General features: G+C 37.9%; 1 protein-coding gene and 1 non-coding gene across 4 annotated transcripts; both read left to right on the top strand.

Moving 5' to 3' along the window:
• Positions 1-3,020: 3,020 nt before the first annotated feature.
• On the top strand, positions 3,021-21,257 carry LOC148862182 (Galactosyltransferase family protein). Of its 3 annotated transcripts, none has more exons than XM_088986217.1 (8): positions 3,021-3,134; positions 3,315-4,799; positions 17,496-17,728; positions 18,215-18,505; positions 19,090-19,218; positions 19,634-19,807; positions 20,554-20,661; positions 20,752-21,257. In XM_088986217.1, exons 2-8 carry the CDS (start codon positions 3,896-3,898, stop codon positions 20,956-20,958), a joined length of 2,046 nt encoding a protein of 681 aa, XP_088842343.1. In that variant the 5' UTR covers positions 3,021-3,134; positions 3,315-3,895; the 3' UTR covers positions 20,959-21,257. The 3 variants fall into 3 exon arrangements, with proteins under 3 accessions (XP_088842343.1, XP_088842342.1, XP_088842341.1); XM_088986216.1 differs by having other exon boundaries at positions 3,021-3,186; XM_088986215.1 differs by having other exon boundaries at positions 3,021-4,799.
• On the top strand, positions 4,959-5,060 carry LOC148862183 (U6 spliceosomal RNA). Its single transcript, XR_016097012.1, has one exon. It is a non-coding gene; the product is annotated as a U6 spliceosomal RNA (small nuclear RNA).
• Positions 21,258-22,552: the final 1,295 nt, after the last annotated feature.

Here is a 22,552-nt window from a genome sequence, read left to right as displayed (position 1 = left end):
TCACCAATACCCAAGGTTCCCAAAGTGGAAGAAATTTAGGAATCTTATTCATAGTCCAAACTTGTTCAATTTAGTTTAATTCTTGTCCAAAGTCCTTACAATTGTTGGATGAGAATATGTTTAAAATCCTTCTCTGTGCTGACCCTAACCCCGGAGAAAGGAAAACCCAATCTCTCAAACGCCTAGAACCCCATGGCGACCTGTGACCTTCCCCGTAAGCTTCGAACCACCTAGACCCCTCAAACACCCAGAACCCCTCGACAACTTGTGGCCTCCCCATTATTAACAGCAAGAACCCATCAATCTTGCACAATACTTTGCAATCGAAATCGATGACTTAATTGTGTGATGGTGAGTAGTAGTCCCAATAGACCTTGCTAGCCATATAGAATTTTGCTTCCCCCACCATAAGCTCTAGAACACTCAATATGGTGAGGGAACCAGCTACTAGATGTCTGTATGGCGGTCGGTGGTGATGAGAAAACAAGATTTGGGGCTCATTCCTTTTGTTGTTTTCAAAAAACTAATCAAAACGACCCTTCGTTTTGATAGTGAAAAAACTCTCATAAGAAGTTGTCTTTCCTACAAGAGCATTTCTATTCTCATCTAACTATGATTTCTCCAGGTACAAGAGCACTGCCACCTTTTACAACTTCTATTCAATTCAGTGAGAGAGAGAGTGTACAATCAATTAGGGGTGGCAATAAGTCTACTCAAGCTTGACTTGGCTTGGTTTCAATTGAGCTTCGAGCTAAGCTCGAACCCAATTTATAGGTTCGTTTATTAATTGAGTTGGGCTTGAGCCTAATAAAGATTGGCTTGTGAGGCTCGCGGGCTGAGCTTAAATAGCTACATACATACAATAATCATAACAACAACAACAACAACAACAATAATAATAATAATAATAATAATAATAATAATAATAATAATAATAATAATAATAAATTATAAAAAATAATATATATATAATATTTTATTTTTATATATAATAATAACTAATTATTATAATTCATAATTTTTTAAATATCAAATAAAAAATATTTTATATATATAATTCTTTTTTTTATTTTTATAAAACATTTTTCTCAAGTCAAGCTCGAGCTTACGAGCTTTTAATTCAAACCGAGCTCGAGCTCAAGGTTCTAGCTCGAACTGAGCTCGAGCTCAAGGTTCTAGCTCGAACTGAGCTAGAGCCTTGTAGCTATTTGAATTCAGCTCGGCTCGAATCCACCCCTACAATCAAAGAGAGAGGGAGGGATTGTGTACCAACATCATTTCAATGGTGTTTGCTATTGTAGATGTTTTGACAACAGGGAGAGAGGCGGAGTGTGTACTAGGTTGAGTGAGATAGGGGAGTGTGTCTTAAGAGAACCCAAACCATCGAATCCGATGCTTCTTCTAGCTTCTCCATAGCTAGAAGACGGTGACAATGCAAACCTATGCGGTGTGGGGGTGGAAGCTACTTCTTGGCTACTCCTGAACCCTAACCTTACTAAGCTCATGAAAACATCAGATTTGAAAACCAATGTAACTGTCCCGCTCACGGGCAATGATTCTTACCTAGCTTGCAGAAGAGGGACAAAGGGTAATATTTTTTAAAGACAATTATAAAAAACAACAGGGGTGGTTTAAGACAATAGTTAAACAATAAGAATGCAATTTGTCAATTAACTAAACAATAAGGATAGTTTAAGAAATTTGCTTTTTTTTTTTTTGCACTCCAAGGTCTCCTGAAGTTGTCAAAGGCTCATTTGCAAACACTCCTAAGTCATTGTCAAATGTTTATCCAAGAAAACCATAGAGCATATTGCATAGCAATGCCTAATTCGTTTTTGTAATGCAATGAGCTCTCTTCCTTTTGCAATATCTTTTTTTTTTTTTTTTGAATTAGGTTTTAATTTTGGACAAATCCTAATGGAGGTTTTGGAATAAAAGGAGTTTAAGGATATGAATTTTTCATGCTCTTGTAAGTAGAGGTGTAAATCGGGTCGTGCTGCCTATGGCGTAGTACGGCCCAATCTGATTTTGGACCAACCTAGCACGATGGCACATGGACCGTGTCAAGCCTGGCATGATGGCCCATGCTGTGCTGGGCCTAGGGTTTTAGGTTCGTGGGCTGGACCGGTATGGCACGACCAAACAGGCCGTACCGCTCGCGACCTGCATGTCGGCACGACCCATATATACTTTATATATATTATATATATAACATTTATATATTTTATATATTTATATATAATATATAAACTATAGTTATATAATAATATATAGTATATAATATATTAATAAAATAAACAATTATTTTCAATTTTATTATACTAATTTATTTAATTATTATATATATAAGTAATTGTATACATCAAAATTCATATAAAATTAAAATTTTAAGTTTTTTTTCAACTTTTTAAATAAATAGACAAAAATAACTTTGGTCCGATCCATGGCCCGGTTTGGGCCTAGGCTTGGCCCACGGGCTAGCTCGGCCTGCGGCATGGCACGATACGACACGGCATGGGCCTGCATGGGTTGGGCTGTAGGCCGTGCCAAGCTGACTCCCAAACTATTCACTGGGAAGGGTGGCATGACCCGTGACGGCCCGTAGTCCAACACAACACGACCCGCACTTTGCACAAACCGTGCCATACCGGCTTGGCATAGCCCACTTTACACATCTGATTCTAACAACAGACTCAATAGTGCTTGGTCAGAGGAGAGGAGGTTGGAGGGCTTTTGTTGTTTGATAGATAAAGGGCAAAATTGGGTTTTAAAGAAGTTATAACAATCACGTGCAAACACATGTGACGGAATTCGACGGCGAGGTAATGGTAGGGGCAGGTTTTGTTAATATCCTGAAAAGCTAGAGATATTTTAACAGATTTTATAAAATATTAGGGGTGTATAAGCCTATTTTCTAGAACTTGTGCGTAATTTAAGAGATTTCCTCCTAAAATTATGCGTTTTCAGACCGTACAATTAAGTGAAATTTAAAATAAAATTAAAAATAATTAAATAAAATTGAGAAAATAGGGAATATTTTGGACTCTGGTTTTGTCGTGCATATCCCTCTTGAGTTCTGAAAGCAACAGAGATGGATTTTCATGGCGAAACTTAAAATGGAAGGGAAAAATTTGGTGGGTACTGGGGTTTCGAATAAAGAAATGGTCCTCAGGCATTAATGGAAATGTAGAGTTCCTGTTTGTTTCTGTACTGCAGTTTTCTTCTTGTGACTTTCACATGTTCTAGGGTTTCATTTCATTCAGTTTCTGTTCTTTTTGGCACCTCACTAATCTGATTTTAATTCCTGGAATCAGTGCTTTTGGAAATGGTGGTTCTGGCGTCGGAGCAGATTTCTTTCTCGTAATTCCTATGGGTTTGGGTTTGGGTTCGTGAAGGTTGTTGAAGGATCGGTGGTTGATATCGATTTCAATTTGTCCGAGATTGGTTTTTTTATCGGTTTTGTCCGTAGATGGCAGCGGGTTGGGAGACATTGGTGGATTAATGCATGAAACTTGTATTCTGAAATTTCTAGGGTTCATGCCACTTTTTTTTTTGAAGCATTTGGTGACCTCGTACAATGTTGCTGAAGTTTCTGTTGGTTGGTAAAGTTGGAGCCTTTTGAATCTATAAAGGCTTTCTACCTGGTTCTTCCTTTTTTTGGGTCGTTTTCTATAACGTTTTTACTGAATTTGTAGCTCCATTGATAGATTGGTCTGGTGGGTCCCTTTAAAGAACTAGAGTTTCTCAATTGGGTGTGGCTTTTCCAGTTTTTCTGTTTGTGGATTCAGTTAATTTTTGATTTTTTTTTTAAAGTATGGTTTACAACTAGAGAGAATGATTTGAAGGGATTTCAGATACCTGTGAGGAACTGGAGGTTCTCTTTCGATAACTGAAGATGAGGAGACCCAAGGGCGACCCTCCTGCTGGGAGGAGATTCAAGTTGTCTCATCTTCTGTTGGTTGTAGGGGCATTATACTTGCTTTTTATGTCCCTCAAGCTTCCTCGTTTCTTGGAGATTGCAACTGTGTTGAGCGAGGATGACAGTTTTGTTGGGATGGATCGATTGACAGAAGCTGAGGAAGGTGGGGATATAAGCAAGCCCCTCTTTAGTTCAGTTTACAAGGATACTTTTCATAGGAAATTGGAAGATGATCAATACAATGCTGCACCACAAATGCCTAGGAAGGAACCATTTCGAGAGCAACAGGGTAAGTCCCTGTCTATCAAGCCTCTTCAGTATCACTATGGTCGGATAACAGGGGAAATTATGAGGAGAAGGAATAAAACAATGGATCTCTCTGTGCTAGAAAGAATGGCAGATGAGGCATGGACATTGGGCCAGAAGGCATGGGAAGAGATTGAGAATTTTGATTCAGAGGAAACTAATCAGAGCTCTCTGGTTGAAGCAAACCCTGAGCCATGCCCTTCATCAGTATCAGTGAGTGGAGAAGAACTTGGTAATGGAGAACATGTCATGTTTCTTCCTTGTGGTCTTGCTGCAGGCTCTTCTATAACGGTGGTTGGGATACCTCATAATGCTCATGAGGAGTTTTTGCCTCAGCTAGCAAGGTTGAAGCATGGAAATCCTAAGGTCTTCATTTCACAATTTATGGTTGAATTGCAAGGGCTGAAAGCAGTTGAGGGAGAGGATCCACCAAAGATTCTTCATTTGAATCCTCGATTGAAAGGTGACTGGAGCCATCGACCAGTCATCGAGCACAATACATGCTATAGGATGAAGTGGGGAACAGCTCAGAGGTGCGATGGATTGCCATTCAAGAATGATGATGACCTGCTGGGTAAGCTCTTCTCTTGTTCCTTGTCAAGTTATTTCTTTTCTGCAATCAATTTGTTAGCCAACTAATCTACAAGTAAAGACCTTCTAGTTTTTTGTAAAAGGATTTATTATAAGGTAATAAGTTGATTCAGAGGCAATGCCAAATATGATAGAGAACTAGGTCTCTTTGGAGAAATCCGATAAAATGGAATTATACAGGGAAGATTAGCATAGTCCCTGCACAAGAATGATAGGAACAAGTCAAGAAATGGTCCATAATCTTTTTCTTGTATAATGTTGTAAGTGATATCAGTCAGAAAAAAGAGCTTTACAACCAAAGCACATATTTTGGTTTTGTCAAAGAATAATGATAATAATTCAGAGCAGTGAGGTGAAGTATACTCATACCAAGATGAAAAACTGATGAAGGCAACTCATTAGATGAAGTGGTTAAAATAGACGGATTTTTCATATAGTGCAAATTCATTGCCTATGTAATTCTTGATGGCATAGATTTTTTTCTTTGAATTAGAAAAAAAGAAAGAAGAAAAAGATTGTAATTATCCAAAGTCTAAACCTGGTTTAAAGGTGCTGAGCAGGGAAGGAAAAGGATGAGGGTATAGTGATTAGTATTAATATGAGAGAGATACTAAATTATGAGGGTGTTAAAGTTCCTACTGGAGGGAGATTTTTTTGAAACAAGTTTATGATACTTTAATTTATGCAGAGGCTTATTAAAGAGGCAATCTGAAAGTGCACCTATAAGTAGTGGGCTGTTTGAGGATATGTGAAAACAGAAACACCTGTTTTATGTTTGGAAAGTGGGGTTTTATTGTATTGGGGATATGGATGGTTATATAAGTTTGGTTTTGCAACCTATTCAAAAAACAAAATGCTGGTTCTGTAGGGAGAGCCGGAGAGGTGACAAGTGTTTGAATGATTTTACTCTTCTCCTCAGTGGTTTCATATCCCTAATGCTTGTATTCTCTTTTGCTTTTAAATAAAATTTTCTTCTACTATAAAAGGTGATTGGGAACTACTAATAAGATCCTTTTGGGTTGGCACCTCAGTCAATAACAAGCTTGGCCATATGGACTGGCTTGTAAAGATAATTTTATAATTAGTGATACCTGCCATTCTAAGGCCATTGATGATTGATCTCAATGTGGTGTTTTTTTATCATCAAAGGAGAATTTTATTTGAAATTAAAGTTAAAAAGTTTTACAACTTTGTATATGGGACTAGAAGTCCCACAGTATTACATGTTTCGGTCCCTTTTTACATTGCAGCCGAAAACGATTGTTGCCTCAAAGCCCCTCGTTTAGCAAGATAATCAGCTAGCCCATTTGCACTCCTTCTAACCCATTTGAATTCTGCCTCTATCTCCCTTGCAACCTTTTCCACTTCCCTTATCAATTGTTTGAAAGTCCACGGAATAGTTCTATTGTTTTTAACCCAAGAGATGATCACCTTGGAATCCCCTTCAACCTCAATATGCCTCATTCCTAGTTGCTTGGCTATCTTCAATCCATGTAGCAATGCCATTAACTCAGCTTTTAGAGAGTTGCCCATGTCAATAGGTCCAGAGAATAATGCCAATATTCTCCTTTTAGAATTTCCGATTACTCCCCTGATACCTGACAATCCCGGATTTCCAAATGAGCTTCCATCAAAATTCAGTTGTACAAGGTAGGTTAAGGTAGTTTGGTCCCAGTAAAGGAGGGGCGGGAGTAATGGGTGGGCACAAAATTTTACCAGCTAAAAAACAAAAAAAAAAAAAAGAAAAAAGAAAAAAGAGCCTACAAAATTCATTTAGCTAAGTCTAGAACCTCTATGCTTCAACCTATGTAACAAGGTATTGGTGTGCACCACTGATTTTTCAATATAATGGCTTTGAAAATCTGAGTTAGACATTAATGTAGAATTGCTTGCATGTTGTTCCCATGTGACAAACTTTATAGACATGGGATCTGAACACCGTTTATTACTTGATACAAGATATTTTATTGTAAGTACAAGAAAATGAAGATATACATGTAAGAAACTAAAACTTTATGTTTTCTTCATTGTTTAATAGAGTTGCTAGTGTAGTTAACTAGATATGTCATTAATGCGATTCAGGTATTACATGGTTTCACTTGTCTAAACTGATCCTTTGAGAATTGAAACTCCCCAAGGTACCTATCTTGGAACAGATTAAAAATAAAATGCCCATCATCACAAAGAAGAATACATATATGGATTGGGTACCTGGGGACTGTCTCTTTGCTTGAATTTCTTATGCAAAATAATGCTTACAAATGTAAGCTTTTTAAAAAGCTGAAATAAAATAGTAAGAATCTTGTAATAATACAAACCTAAGTCTTTATCTTTTCTCTAGCGCTCTTCTTTTTTCGGATTTGAGCACATCTACATTTTTGCTCAAAACCTACATGTGTAACAAGGAACATAGTAGAGATATAGTGCAAAGGCACTGAAATCATCACAATAATTGACAAGAAAAGCCCATTATCCTGGAGATTCAAAAGAGTTTCCAACTTTCCATTGTCGATACAGTTTATACTTTATATTATTAGTATCCTTTTTATAGATGGTATAAATTCTACATGAATTCTTTATTTTTCATTTTAAATAAATAGTTCTTATCAGTTACTATCCTAATGTGGTTGGTTAAGGGGTTTTTTTTTGGGAGTATTAGTTAGTGTTTAAAAGATGCTTCTAGGCACACAAGCGAGGCGCATTTTAAGGCATGCACCTCATCTAACCCATCATAGTCCCTTTTAAAAGATGTGCACCTTGTGCGGTTCTACCTCAGCCCAAATTCCTTTTTAAATGTTCTGTTTTTTTTTTGTTTTTTATTTTTTATGGATTGTTATGTGTTTTACCCCTTTGTAATGGTTTGTCAATTTCTAAATTACCTTTTGTACTAGTAATGACCTTAGTTCTTGCAAATAGGATCTCAAGTACCTTTTTAATACCCGAAGCCTTATTTCTTGCAAATATGATATCAAATATCAAGTTTCCACTAGAGAAGCAACAATGATACAACTAATATCTGATCATTAATTGTAAAACAAAATGAATTGGGTCTAAAATCACAAAACCAACCCCTCTATATATCATTGTCATCATCATCATCATCTAAGTCTTGTCCCAACTATATGGGGTTGACTACATAAATCCCGTTTCTCCTTTTCTTTTTGCTTAGTGCTATATCTGTTGTTACATTATGAGTGCTTAAATCGTTTCTTACTACTTCATCCAATTCACCTTTTGGACAAATCCTGGGTGAGTGAGTGGTGAGACACATTCTCAAACTTAAATGGGTAAGGACCATCTCTCTCTCGAAAGACACAAATGAGCCAATGATCTGTGGTAATTGTCACAAGAAATCTATCCAGTTTAAAGCAAATGGGTTTCTCTTGGAAATTGGACCAAGTGTATTTTATTTCCCCTAAAGAGACTTCTTTAAGCTCATATGACCCAATAAAGCTATTATATTTTCTCATATTTGTTGTCATCCTTTGCCTAGGATTATTAGACTCATTTGAGAACTTGATCACATTAAAGTCTCCGACCAAACACCAAGGTCTACCTCTTAAACCTCTGATATTTACCAACTCCCACATCATATTTCTCTCTATATAAGAGTTAGGGCCACAAGACATTTGTTAGTGCCCAAATAAAACCATCATCCACATTCTTAAATTTTAATTAGATAGTAAAGTTCCTGCTAATTCCTCTAAGCAATCCATTGATTCTTCTTGCCACAATGTGATTGTACCTCCAGATGCACCCCATGATGGTGAATAGGCCCACTTAATTCCCCTCAGCCTTCACTCCCCAAATGCTTCTGACCCACTTCCTTTGGTGTGGTCACCAAATTTGGGGACCCAGCTTCACTTGGTGCCCTTCTCTCTCCCTCCTTCGTATTCTCCAGCTCCATCGTCCTCTTCACCTTTCCTTGTCTTGCATTTCCTCCTTTCCTTGTGTGTCTTCTTTTGTGTTGGAGACCTTACTTGACTCCCCTTCAGTGGTATCATCATTCCCATGTTCCTTCTCTCCTTCCTCATCCATGCCCTCGTCCGAGCTGTCCTTCAATTCCATGTCTACAAGACCATCCATCTTTTTTGATGAGCTTCCCTTGTCCACTTCTGATTTGAGAACCCATTTTACAGTTTTTCCACCTGAGGTTCAGTTGTCAATGATTTTGATTTTACGAAGTATATGTTATTTTTTATTACTATTAGAGTTACAAATCCCTCCAGTTTAGGTTGGGGGTGCTTTCTTTTCTTTTTAATAAATTTTTTATTTATATAAAAAAACTAAAGAGGCATAAGATCAAAAACCACAGAACCACAGACTCTTTATGGTATGGCCAATTGTCCTAATGTGCTCCTTACTTTGTCCCACCCTTGATTCCCCTGTAATCTATTCTATGTAATCCCCAACAAATATTGTGTTATGCATGTCTTGTAATTTAAGCCAATAAGGTTTTTTTTTTTAAACATTTAATTTCTTTTAAAATTTAGGTTTACACTGTTTCCTTTATAGTTTTTTTTTTTCAAAAATTTGTGCCTTGCTTCAAAAAGGTGTGCCTTGCCTTGTATCTTCTGACTAGGGTGCCAGAAGATCCTTGTGCTCTTAAAACACTGGTATTGGTTTTTAGGAAAGTTGTAATTGTAAGTTGATTATTAGTGGGTACAATTAACAAATGTTTTCATTATTGTGGAACTTTAGATATGGAATGAGAGTCTATTTAGAGAGATTTTTTACTTCACACCATCTTGTTCATTCTTCTTTTTTTCCCCATTTCTTTCATGCATTCATGGGGGTGGGGGATAGAGCCGTGGACAAAGGATTGGATCTAGAAGCATTTCTATTTACCATCAAACTAGCCCAAAGTTTTGCATGTTATAACATGATTTGTGCAAGTTATAACTTACTGATTAGGATTTTATTTAATTTAGAGTTTTACTTGAATCAGGATCTTGTTACATAGCTTGTTTTAAGTCAAATTATTTTCTTTTTTTTTTATCAATAAAGTCAGAATTATTTTCATCTAGTAAGGTAGAGTATTGGAGTCTATAAATAAATGTAACCACCATCATTAAGGTAGAGTATTGATAGTGGCCAAGGCAATCCAGGACTATTAGGCATTGGGGGGGTTTTGAGAAATGAGGATGGCAGCATCATCTCTTTATTTTCAGGTCCAGTGGGTATAGAGGACTCTACAAGGGCTGAGTTGTTGGTTGCAGTACAAGGAATTCAGATTGCCAATCAACTTGGAGTAGAGAATCTGCTAATTGAAGGCGACTCCAAGGTGATTGTGGGTTGGCTGATGAACCCAGATTCAGTTGTTTGGAATTATAGGGACCTCATAAAAAAGTTAAATACTTGGCAAGGCATATAACTCTTAGAATTCAATGGGTGGGCAGGCTGGCAAGTACTTTGGCTGACTCTCTTGCTAAACAAGGGTCTTCTAGGGATGGGTTATTTTGTTTTTTGTGATCCTTTGTATTGATTCTCCAAGGGAAGCTTGGAAAGTTCTATTATGCTTGGTTATTGAAATTAATTCTTCAACTATCCAATAAAAAAGTCACCACCATCATCTAAGCCTTGTCCCAACTATGTGAGGTCAGCTACATGGAACTTGTTTTGTCATTCCATTATGTTCACATGAGATGACAAATTGTGGTCCATGACCATGAGAGTTTGGCAGAAGTTTTAATGCTGGCTGCCAACCTGACACAACCCTCCTCCTTTATCTGGATTTGGGATGAGCATTGTAAGACAAACTCACAGTGGAAGAGTTGGTCTATAATTAAATGTCAGGTCAATCAAATTATTATTTTTATCTTCTCTCTAATGTAATGAGAATTGCTGGCTGTACACCTTTTTTTATTGGGTTTCTGAAGATCTATAATTGAACCCTTGTTCTTAAGTGCAGATCAAGATTATAGTGGCCCTGTAATTAAAATTAAGATCTTGATTTCTTCCATCAGCCTTTCATCAAGCAACCCTAATGTGTCCAGTTTCTGCCTACCTTGTAATGAACCTAGTTGGTTCTGTTTAGTGCCTACAGAAAGTTCCTGCATTGCTTGTGATAATAATTAATCCTTACTTCTATGCCACGATACCTATGGTTCCATGATATTTTCAATGTCATTCGAGACTATTACAATTTTTTGTTATAAATTTTGATTCAAGATTAAACCTATAAAAAAAAATGATCCAAGATTAACTGTACCAAAATGGAAAAGCTTCTATTAAGCAGAACATATGGAACATGCAAAAACACTAGGAAACATGGATTTCTGCCTTGTCACCAGCCTTAAAATGGACATTCATTTGCAGAAACATGGAGACTCAACAAATTTTCTAAGCCTGGGTTGGGGTTAAGGGTGGATTTGAGCCGGGCCGTGCCAAATATCTGACTATTTGCACTTGGCTCACCAAAAAAAATGTTAGGCTTGAGCTTGAATTTGGCTCGTCTCAGAAGTTCATACAAGCTCGTACATTTGAGCTTGGCTTGGCTTGAGCTTTATTGTGAGCCAAACTTCCTATAAAAAATAAAAATTATACATATAAAAAATTAATTTTATTTTACATGTGTTGTGAGGATTATTTAATTGTTATTTTATAGTTGTTGTTAGTGGGTTGTCCTTTTAAGATGCTGTCAGTTAGTTATTTTCTTTCTTTCTTTATTATTAGTTTGTTTCTAGGGAGTGCCGCCAGGGGCATACTTGTAATTTCCATTCTATTTATATTAAGTTAATATAAATAATGAACTGGCGGCAGCCAACATAGGTTTTTTCTTTTTCTCTCAATCATGTCTTCCTCTTCTTCTCTTTCTCTCTCTCCATGAATGATTACACGGTATCAGAGCAAGGTTCTGGGCTATAAAAGAATTTCGGTCTCTCCTATTTGAACCTGCTTTGTCCTCTTTTCCTTCTTTGATTTCTTGGACATGGAAGACAGAGAAACCCTAGCAGACTACTTGCGGCTCTTCCTTTGGGTTCTTCCTTGGTCGTAATATCAAGGAAACCCTAGTCAAAGCAGGGTGATGCAGATAGAAACTCCCTTTCTTCTCTGTTCGATGCTGTGAAGTCAGTTTTTGGTTGGCACCTTCGTACAGGTGCTGGATAGGGTATGTGTTCTTGTTTTTTTTTTTTGTTTTTGGCCAATGGTGTGAAGGCCTTATTCCTTGGTTCTATACATTTGTTTGGATGTTGGATTGTTAGACTGTATGGGTTGTAGTCGGATTGATAGTATACTATTCTAACGTCTGCCTTGGCTGGTGTTGGATTGATTACCGGGCTGGTTTAATGACTGAACCATTACAGAGTTGATTTCAATAGTTTTTTTTTTTTTCTTTTTTCTTTTCCACATCTCAGAAGTAAATTTCTTGAGGGTTGGTATTCTATTTGTGGCTGTCGTGTAGTTGTGTGGGATTTGGACTGATTTCAGCAGTATTCTATGGCAAACTATGATTCAACTTCATCGGGGGTTACACCGACCTGTAGCACAACTGGTAGGAGGTGAAAATATGATGCTTCCCATGCCCATTACCCCTTTAAATGGTCTAAACTACTTGGAGTTGGCTAAAAGTGTAAAACTTTATGTAATGGCAAGGGGAAAAGTTGGTTACATAAATGGAAGGGTGAAAGAATCCAAGAGTGAGACAGTTGAACATGATAGGTGGGACCAAGAAAACAGTATGGTGATGTCTTGGCTTCTTGCAGCCATGGAACTTGATGTGAAGAAGAACTTTATGTGGGCAGACACTGCTAGTGAGATCTGGGAACAGGCCAAAATTACCTATTCTGAGCAAAGGTGTTATTCCAAGGTTTACCAATTGCAAGCTGAATCCTGAACTTGTAAATAGGGAAATTGTAGTTTGTCTTCCTATTATTCAGTCCTTACTTCCATATGGAAAGAATTGGATCATTATCAGGCTATAGAGTGGAAACATGATGACGATGCTAAGGCCTGCAGGAACCTGGTTTTTCAGCAGTGTGTGTTTGCCTTCTTGTTGGGACTGAACCCTGCTTATGAACCCTTGAGAGTTCAGATCCTAGGAAGCAAAGAGTTGCTGTCGGTTCACGAGGTATAAACCCTTGTTCATTCGGAAGAAAGTAGGCGGAGTGTGATGGTTAGAGCCGAGGGGGAGCAACAAGTTGCTTTGGCTGCAATGAGTAATAGCAACATGGGGAAGAAAAGTGACACCAAGAAGGCTGATGATAAAGACAAGTTGTTTTGTACCCATTGTCGGCGCTCACGGCATACACATGACACATGTTGGGACATTCACGGGAAACCCAAGTGGGCAGTGAAGAACCAAGAACAGGGTAAAGGGCAAGGTCAAAAGAAGATGAACACAACACATAATGCAACACATGTGGCAACCCAAGATACTCAGGTTGCCGGTACTACTCGGGACCACCTTAATAATTCTGACCCCAAGGAAGATATAATGAATTCCTTCAGAGACCACTTGGAGTCTTATGGTAGGGCTTTGCGACAGATGGATAGCTCAGTCACTGGTATTCCTACTTCATTTGCATCTACATTAGGTAATATGGCTTCTGCATTCCATGTCACTCTCACTGGTTCCCCTTGGATTATTGACTTAGGGGCCTCTAGCCACATGACCGGTAAGCCAAACTTGTTTCAAACTTGTAGCCTTTTGTCAGGAAGGGATAAAGTGAGGCTTGCAGATGGCTCATTCTCCTCCATTGTAGGCCAGGGATCAATATCTCTTCCCCATGGCCTTAACCTGAATTGTGTATTGCATGTCCCTCAACTTCCTATAAATTTGCTTTCAATTAGTAGTATCACAAGCTCTTTAAACTGTAGTGTAACCTTTTTTCCTAGCTCGTATGTTTTTCAGGACCTAACTTTTGGGAGGACGATTGGTAGAGGGAGCCTAGTGGATGGTCTCTACATTCTCGACAATAAAGCTGGTCTCTCGGTGTCATCCTCAGAGTCACATAGTTAGTCAAATAAGAGTCACTTTTTTTTTGTGGTATAGTCGGTTAGGTCATGTTTCTTTTGAAATAGTAAAGTCTTTGTTTCCTGTTTTATTTAAGTCATGTTCAGTGTCAAAGTTACAGTGTCAAACGTGTCAGTTGAGTAAACAATGTAGAACAACTTTTCACTCAAATAATAAAAGATCAAGTGTTCCTTTTCATATTGTGTATTTTGATGTATGGGGGCCTACTATTGTAATCTCTGAGGGCGGATATAAGTATTTTATCACATTGATTGATGACTACTCTCGCTATACATGGGTATTCCCTATGTGTAGTAGAGATGAAGTTCTAAAGATTGTGAAAGACTTCCAGAGGATGGTATTTACGCAATTCCATGTTGAAATACAGATATTCCAATCCGCCAATGCAAAAGAATACTTCCATGGTGAGCTCAATGAGTTCTTTGCCTCCCACGGATCTATTCATAGGAGCTCATGCACCAGAACACCACAACAAAATTGTGTTGCAGAAAGAAAAAACAAACACCTCCTTGAGGTAGCTCGCGGGATGATGTTACACATGAATGTTCCAAAAAGATTTTGGATGGATGCTATACTTGCAGCTGCTTATGTCATCAATTGCATGCCCTCCAAAGTGCTGAATTACATAGCCCCTCATCAGTTGTTGTTCCCTCAGTTCCCTTTATTTTCCATTCTCATGAGAGTTTTTTGTTGTTGTGCCTTTGTCCATGATTTGTCTCCGTCTCGAGGTAAGTTAGACCCTCGGTCCATTCCTTGTATCTTGCTGAGGTATCCCTCATCTCAAAAAGGGTATCAGTGCTTTGATCCTGTTAGTCATAAGTTTTTTTTTGTGTTTATGGATGTGTCATTCTTTGAGTCTGAACCATTCTTCCTTGCTTCTCTTCAGGGAGAGAGTAGTAGTGTGGAAGAGGAGAAGCAGGTTCAGGTCCGCCAAGTCTCTCTTTCTTCTATTCCGAACCTTGCTCCCTTTCGTGTCTTCCAACGGACACGTCGTAGAGATCAGCAATATGATAGAGATGTGGAGTAGCCAAACATTGAGCAACCGACACCGTTAGACTCCCAGGAGGTAAGTCCAATCCCTGTTGCACCTATTGATACCCCTATTACTGTGGATGACCTTGACATTCCTATTGCTCAAAGAAAAGGAGTCAGGTCATGCACTACCAAACACTCCATTACCTAGTTTGTCTCCTATGATCACATTTCCCCCTTATACCGAGCCTTTTTATCCGCAGTTGATTGCATCTCTGTTCCCGGAAATGTTGCAAAAGCCTTAAAATGCCCCGAATGGACAAATTCCAAGGAGGAGATTAATGCTCTTCATAAAAATCAGACTTGGGAATTGGTGTATCTTCCAAAGGGGAAAGACCCCGTGGGGTGTAAGTGGGTGTTTACGGTTAAACACAAGGCAGACGGAACAGTTGAAAGGTACAAAGCAAGATTAGTAGTTAAAGAGTACACTCAAGTGTACAGGGTTGATTATGATGAGACTTTTGCTCCAGTAGCTAAGATGAACTTAATTAGGGTTCTGTCATTAGCTGCTAATTTTGACTGGGAATTGCATCAATTGGACATAAAGAATGCTTTTTTGAATGGTTACTTAGAGGAAGAAGTATACATGGTTCAACCCCTTGGATTCTGTGCCAAGGGAAGTGAAAATAAGGTGTGCAAGCTAAGAAAGTCTCTTTATGGTTTAAAACAATCTCCCAGAGCTTGGTTCAGTATGTTTCACATGGCAGTTCAGCAGGTGGGCTTCAAACAATGTCAGTCTGATCATACACTCTTTGTGAAGAGATGTCAGGAATATGTTGCTGTATTGGTAGTGTATGTGAATGATATCATCATTATAGGAAGTTGGAGTTCAGAAATACAAAAATTGAAACAATTCCTTGCATCTAAATTTGAAGTGAAAGATTTAGGTCCCCTGAAGTATTTCCTTGGAATTGAAGTCGTTCGCTTAGAAAAGGGTATCTTCATTTCTCAAAGGAAATACACCATTGATCTATTACAGAACACAAGCAAATTAGGTGCAAGGCCAGCAGATACTCCCATGGATGTTGATCACAAATTGGGTGACTGTGATGGTGAACCTGAAAGATGTGAAATAGTTCCAAAGGTTAGTGGGAAAGCTGATTTATTTGTCCATGACCCGTTCAGGCATTGCCTATTCAGTTGGGGTTCTAAGCCAATTCATGCACTCTCCTAAGAAACCACACATGGAGGCAGCAGAGAGAGTTCTTAGATACTTGAAAAAGTATCCCGGAACAGGTTTACTATTCAGTAAACATAATCACCTAAAGGTGGAAGTCTTTATAGATGCTGATTGGGTAGGTGCTGTGGATGACAGAAAGTCCACGACTTGGTATTGCACATTTGTGGGAGGAAACCTAGTGACCTAGAAAAGCAAGAAGCAAAGTGTGGTAGCAAGGTCAAGTGATAAAGCTGAATATAGAGCTATGGCACATGGGGTGGCTGAAGTCCTTTGGCTAAAAAATCTTCTAGGGGAGCTTGGGTTCATAATCCTATGTCTCTTTACTGTGACAACAAGGCAGCCATAAACATCGCTAGCAACCCTGTCCTACATGAGAGGACCAAGCACATTGAGGTGGACAAACACTTCATAGGGGAAAAATTGGAAAAAAGGGAAATCCGCATCCCTTATGTCAACTTCAAGGAACAACTCGTTGATGTCCTCACATAAGGGTTTCCATACTCGCGGCACAATGAGTTATGTGACAAGTTGGGCATGATAGACATATTTAGCCCAACTTGAGGGGGAGTGTTGTGAGGATTATTTAATTGTTATTTTATGGTTGCTGTTAGTGGGTTGTCCTCTTAAGATGTTGTCGGTTAGTTATTTTCTTTTTTTCTTATTAGTTTGTTTCTAGGGAGATCCGCCAAGGGCATACTTGTAATTTTCATTCTTTTTATATTAAGTTAATATAGATAATGAACTGTCGGCAGCCAAAATAGTTTTTTTTCTTTTTCTCCCAATCATATCTTCCTTTTCTTCTCTTTCTCTCTCTCGTCTGTCTCTCTCCATGAATGATTAAAACATGCAAAAAAAAAAAAAAGTAATCATATTTTACATGCAATCAGATCGAGCTCGATTGGTGAATCAAAAGTTAAAGGAAAGCTCAATTTGGCTCGAAGCTTGATTTTGAACCGAGCCGAATTGAGCTTTTCATGAGCCGAGCTTGAATAGCTTGTGAAAAGCTTGATTCGTTTCCACCCCTAGTTGGGGTAAGGCTGTGTGCTCAAAGTCTTTAGAATTAGTTAAAAAAAACCAAAAAATCACTTATGTTTTCCATTGGAGCTTGCCTTGAACTTTTGATTCACCATGCTTTCACTAAATGCCATATCACATTTTCTTTCTTGCTAAGCTTAGTGTCCTCGTCTCATAGGCTTATGATTCATCATGGTCATCTATGTTCTCTCACAATCTTTTGTAGTTATTAATGTATCCACTTTATTTTGGTTTAACTTTAATGCATCCATTTTGTGGCATGATAGATATCCCAAGCATATGCATGGTGTAAAGGAGAGGGAACCTTTAGATATTCTATTCTTTATTTATGTTATAATTTACAGTTTCACTGGCAGTAAAGCCTATCATTTTCTTTTTTATCTACTGATGATCTCTCTCTCTCTCTCTCCCATTTCTCTGAGTTTTTCCCTTATTTCTTAACTTATGCTGGACAGTTGATGGATTTGGAAGATGTGAGAGATGGATGCGGAATGATATTGTAGATTCAAAAGAGTCCAAGACAACATCATGGTTCAAACGATTCATAGGACGTCCCCAGAAGCCAGAAGTGACATGGCCATTTCCTTTTGTGGAGGGAAGATTATTTATCCTGACCATACAAGCTGGTTTGGAAGGATACCACATCAATGTTGGTGGTCGACATGTGACTTCTTTCCCTTATCGTATGGTATGTAATTTATAACATCCAAATGTATTTGTACAAGGAAACTGATTTGCCAAGATGGGTGAATAAGAATTAGTTGGCTCCCAGTTGGGTTATAAATTTTTGGTGCGGGCAATGAGTCCCAAGCTGGTTATATGCCTCCAATATAGGTAATGCCCTAGAAAAAATGACCAATCAAATTACCTAACCATCTGATCTATCTCATTATGGTGGGGTCTAAAGAACATAAAGAATGCTGAAGAATGGTGAATTAGATAGGTGGCCAAGACTCCATGTTGGGACTAACCAGCAGTTGGTCCTGCATCCTTTCATCATGTTTGACTCATATGGTACAGTTACTGGGATACCTTTCCCATCCTCCTGTGATGTTGCTGATGTTCCTCTCTTATATCAATTTTCACATGAATTTGAAATCTATTTTTTATATGCTTTCCTTTGTATACTTTGCACTGAAAATGCAGTTCTGACTAAGTGTGGTTCTTTCCTTAGGGGTTTACTCTTGAAGATGCAACAGGATTAGTAATTAAAGGTGATGTTGATGTGCATTCTGTGCATGCAACGTCTCTTCCCAGTTCTCATCCTAGTGTCTCACCTCGGCAAATCTTGGAGATGTCAAAAAAGTGGAGAGCTCCTCCTTTGCCAAGCACTCCTGTTGAACTTTTTATTGGGATTCTCTCTGCTACAAATCACTTTGCAGAGCGTATGGCAGTTAGAAAGACCTGGATGCAATCTTCTGCATTCAAGTCTTCAAAAGTGGTGGCTCGTTTCTTTGTGGCATTGGTAAGTTGTTGTCCATGTTATGTACCTAAGTTTAACCAGTATGATACTGATTAACAATATTCTGCTCCTATGTGTTAGGAGAAAAGATTACCGTGATGGAAATGGAAATGCAGATTCCTCTACTTCCTAGGTTTCGCAGTTTGGCTCTAAAATATAACTGCATGCAATCAGGAAGCAAATCTGTTGTTTTTTGCCTGTGTTTTTGTGGATTCTGGAATCCAGGGTCTAAGGGTCAATTTCTGTTTCTGCTCCTTGAATCCAAACAGTCTTGGTAGAATTTACTTCCCATTTGAACTTAGGTTTGGAAGAGGATGAAGAGAGTTGACCTAGATAGTATCAAAACTAAGAAAATGTGTTGTTACCCCAGTACCATACATTCATAATTGATGCATCCTTGATCAGACCCATATGGAATCAAGTTCATGACTTAACTGGACTCGGTGTGAAAAAGGAAAATGATACGCTATTCTGGTTTGAGCCCTTTGAGACACTATTCTTGTATTTATGCTGGTGCAAGTATTTTGCACTTTGAATGTTTATAGGGTTCTGTTTGGTTTCTACTCATCTGTAAGATCAAAATGTAGAATCCAAGGAAGGAGGTGAATGCAGTGCTAAAGAAAGAGGCAGCTTACTTCAGTGATATTGTGATTCTGCCATTTATGGATCGCTACGAACTTGTGGTTCTTAAAACAATTGCCATCTGTGAGTTTGGGGTAAGTTAAATTCCAGTTCATCTCCTAGCCATGGTTTTAAATGTCTGAAGTTTCAGGAAATTTTGGTTGTAACAAAGCCACCAAGCACCAACAAAATATCTAAAGTATATTAAGTAGTTTTATTTTGGCTTGAATTTTGCCTAAATTTTTGGGAATTTGGCCATTAATTTTCCTGAAAATTGGAATTTTAAATATAACATTACTATGGAATACAAAAACTACCAAAGATTAATTTAACATTTACCATAAAAATTTCACCACAGCCCAAGGGTCGTACATGCCCAAAATTCCAACATTTAAAATCTTTCTTTCTAGCTGTCTTATATTGAATCAGTCCTGTGATGATGGTTCCTAACTTCATCCTGTTCTCTCTTGAGTTTTTCTCACCCTAAATGTTCCAATCGTTCTTTTGCAGGTTCGCAATTTGACTGCTGCATATGTCATGAAATGTGATGATGACACATTTGTTAGGGTGGATACTGTATTAACAGAAATTCAGGGAATCTCCCAGAAGAAGTCCCTTTATATGGGCAATCTCAATCTCTTGCACAGGCCTCTCAGAAGTGGAAAATGGGCGGTCACTTATGAGGTATGTGATCAGGATCCGTTTATTAAAATGTTGAAGCAATATCCTATTTCAAATTGCTGATTTTAATAATTCAATCTAGCCAATATTTGCACTGAGCCACAATGTTTTCGAACCACTGTTGACCCAGAGAGTTGGACCATTCGGCCCAGGAACTGTCCAGGCAACTGGTTTCCATTTTACCTCAAACCCGGCCCCTGGCCAAAAACTGTTGAATTGGTCAATAACCTGTTGACCCGGGTGGTCGAACTATCAACCCGTTCAACGGTTTTTAGCCATTTTTATTTTAATTATATTTTTTATTTTTTGTCAGAATGGGCTGTCCGTTTGAACCAGACAGTCAAACCTTTGACCTGGAAACCAGTGGACAGAACGGTTCTGGTTCCAGGTCGTTTTTTATGACATTGCTGAGCCATATCACTACTGGATATCCAAAATATGAAGCTGATAAATGGAAATCTTCAAATTTGACCTGGAAGAATTTTTTCAGTAGGTTTCTTTCCATTACACTGGTGTGATAAATGCAGAGTTACTTGCTATTTTCAAATGGAACTTTGGAACCTCAAATGATTTAATTTGATATTTGAAATATGGCCACCTTAAAATTTGCTTGACAAGTTGCGTGAGAATGCCTCCCTTGATAGTAAGTAGAAATTGGATGAAAAGAAAGTTTCTAACAGTGCGGAGTATGCCTGCATTAGATTTCAAGTAGAATCCTTTTTCTGTCTGATGCATTATTTTAATGACAGGAATGGCCGGAAGAAGTATATCCTCCTTATGCCAACGGACCTGGATACATTATTTCAATCGACATTGCCAGATTTATTGTTGCTCAACATACCAATCATAGCCTAAGGGTTTGTTAACTCGGGAAACCATTATTTCCTTTAATTGTGCCTATTCCTTCTGTTGTTTTCCTTCTGACTGAATATACTTTTGTTCTGCAGTTGTTCAAGATGGAAGACGTGAGCATGGGAATGTGGGTTGAGCAATTCAACAGTACAAAGTTTGTCCAGTACTCCCACAATTGGAAATTTTGTCAATATGGGTGCATGCCAGATTATTATACTGCACATTATCAGTCACCGAGGCAGATGATCTGTTTGTGGGACAAGTTAGCAAGAGATCGGGCTCACTGCTGCAATTTTAGATGACATTCAACAGCTTTGATCATTGAAGATTTCTTGTAGCCCTCCCCCTCATTTCTTCCCACCGTTTTCCCCTCAAATTTTTTGGCGCGGTGTAATATTTCATGCAATTTTGGTCTGCTTCTGGGTCTTTACGTGTTGATCGGTCACTGCATTTACTTGGAAGAGTGTTTAGGTCATGGCCACAGTCCCTGCATGTGGCTCAATTGCAACTGAGGCCATTGTAAAAGTATATTGTATATGGTCTTAGGAGGTTGACGTTTTGATGTAACACTGTAATAGAGAGAGAGGGAGCCGTTCTATTATGATCATCTTTGTGCTGATTACCCAATGTTTTTACATGAACTAGTTCAATATTTGCACGTACATTTGCATTTTATCGGATGTAATACATCATGTAATTATACACGAATCACGATATAGGCCTACCCTTTAGGCCTTTACTTTGGGGTGGTAACACTGTTTTATAAATAAATATATGGGAAAAAATAGTCTCGTAAAATGATAGGATACCGAGTGGTGGCTCAGTTGGCATTTTAGCTGGGTAGTCCAGCGGAGATGTGGATTCGAGTGACACTTAGTGTATCTTTTTTATCATTTTTGTTATTAAATTGGATGTTGGGTATTTTTGTGTATCGCACAGGTTCATGCTAGTAAATAATATAATACTAGGAATCATAGGGGTTAGTAGTTAAATAGATATAAACAATAAGAGCGAGTAATTGCTAACAAGAAACCATTTATAATAAAATAGTACAATCAAATATTGCAGCCTGCTATCAGGTTAGTGGCAATGTTGTTATATAAACAAATATAAACACTAGAAATAAATAACTACAAAAATTTAAATGGCAGTGAAAAGTAAATCAATAGTAAAATAATGGCAGTTGTACCGGTGGTGTATTCTTGAAATAGTAGTTGGAGAGAGGGAAGACTAATCACTAATGGGTAGATGAGAAAAAGATCAAACACAAGAAGATAGTTGAGACAAGGACTAGCTATTCAAGTTGAATCAACTTGAGATTCAAGCTGTTCGCTAAACTACTACCAAAATCCCAAGGATAAATCTAACTGCTTAAAATGTAAATATAGTTGAATAATAAATAAATAATAGAGACAAACAATTAATAAATGTTAAATGTAAATCCATTAGAATAAATGGTTAGCAATTGGAAGAGGTTGGTAAGCGATAAAATCCAAATTGAGAGTTAATGCAATTAATAAATGGTAGTAGGGTTAGTAGCTTAGTAATTGCACTAAATGATCTTGTCTCTTGCATATCAATAGAAAGAAAATAATAATAATAAATGCAATATCTTCAAGATCTCAAAAGCCCAAGTTATTATAGTTATGAGAGAATGTTAGTAAATAGATAAACTACAAAACTTGAAGAAAATAAAACATACTCACAAAAGCACACACATTTTTATAGAGCTTTGGCCATCCCTACTTACATCCTCTACATCAAATTACCATTGATGATTTCCACTAACCAATTAGACTTCCTAGGCATCAACAAAGCCTTTACAACTAGCAGGCTTTCACAGGTGCTTGCAAGACTTAAATTAGTTGGACTTCATAGGTTGCAACAAGACCTATC

This window comes from Nelumbo lutea, chromosome 4 (assembly GCF_056320005.1).
Source record: "Nelumbo lutea isolate HS-2025 chromosome 4, American lotus-T2T, whole genome shotgun sequence".
Taxonomy (NCBI): domain Eukaryota; kingdom Viridiplantae; phylum Streptophyta; class Magnoliopsida; order Proteales; family Nelumbonaceae; genus Nelumbo; species Nelumbo lutea.
The sequence above is the reverse complement of the archived record's forward strand: the minus strand, read 5'-3'. Positions and strand labels throughout refer to the sequence as shown.

Coding starts and splice junctions, on each gene's coding strand:
- LOC148862182 (XM_088986217.1), top strand. CDS start 3,896: ATGAGGAGACCCAAGGGCGACCCTCCTGCTGGGAGGAGATTCAAGTTG. Junction 18,506..19,089: donor CTCGTTTCTTTGTGGCATTG/GTAAGTTGTTGT, acceptor ATCAAAATGTAG/AATCCAAGGAAGGAGGTGAA. Junction 19,808..20,553: donor AATGGGCGGTCACTTATGAG/GTATGTGATCAG, acceptor TTTTAATGACAG/GAATGGCCGGAAGAAGTATA.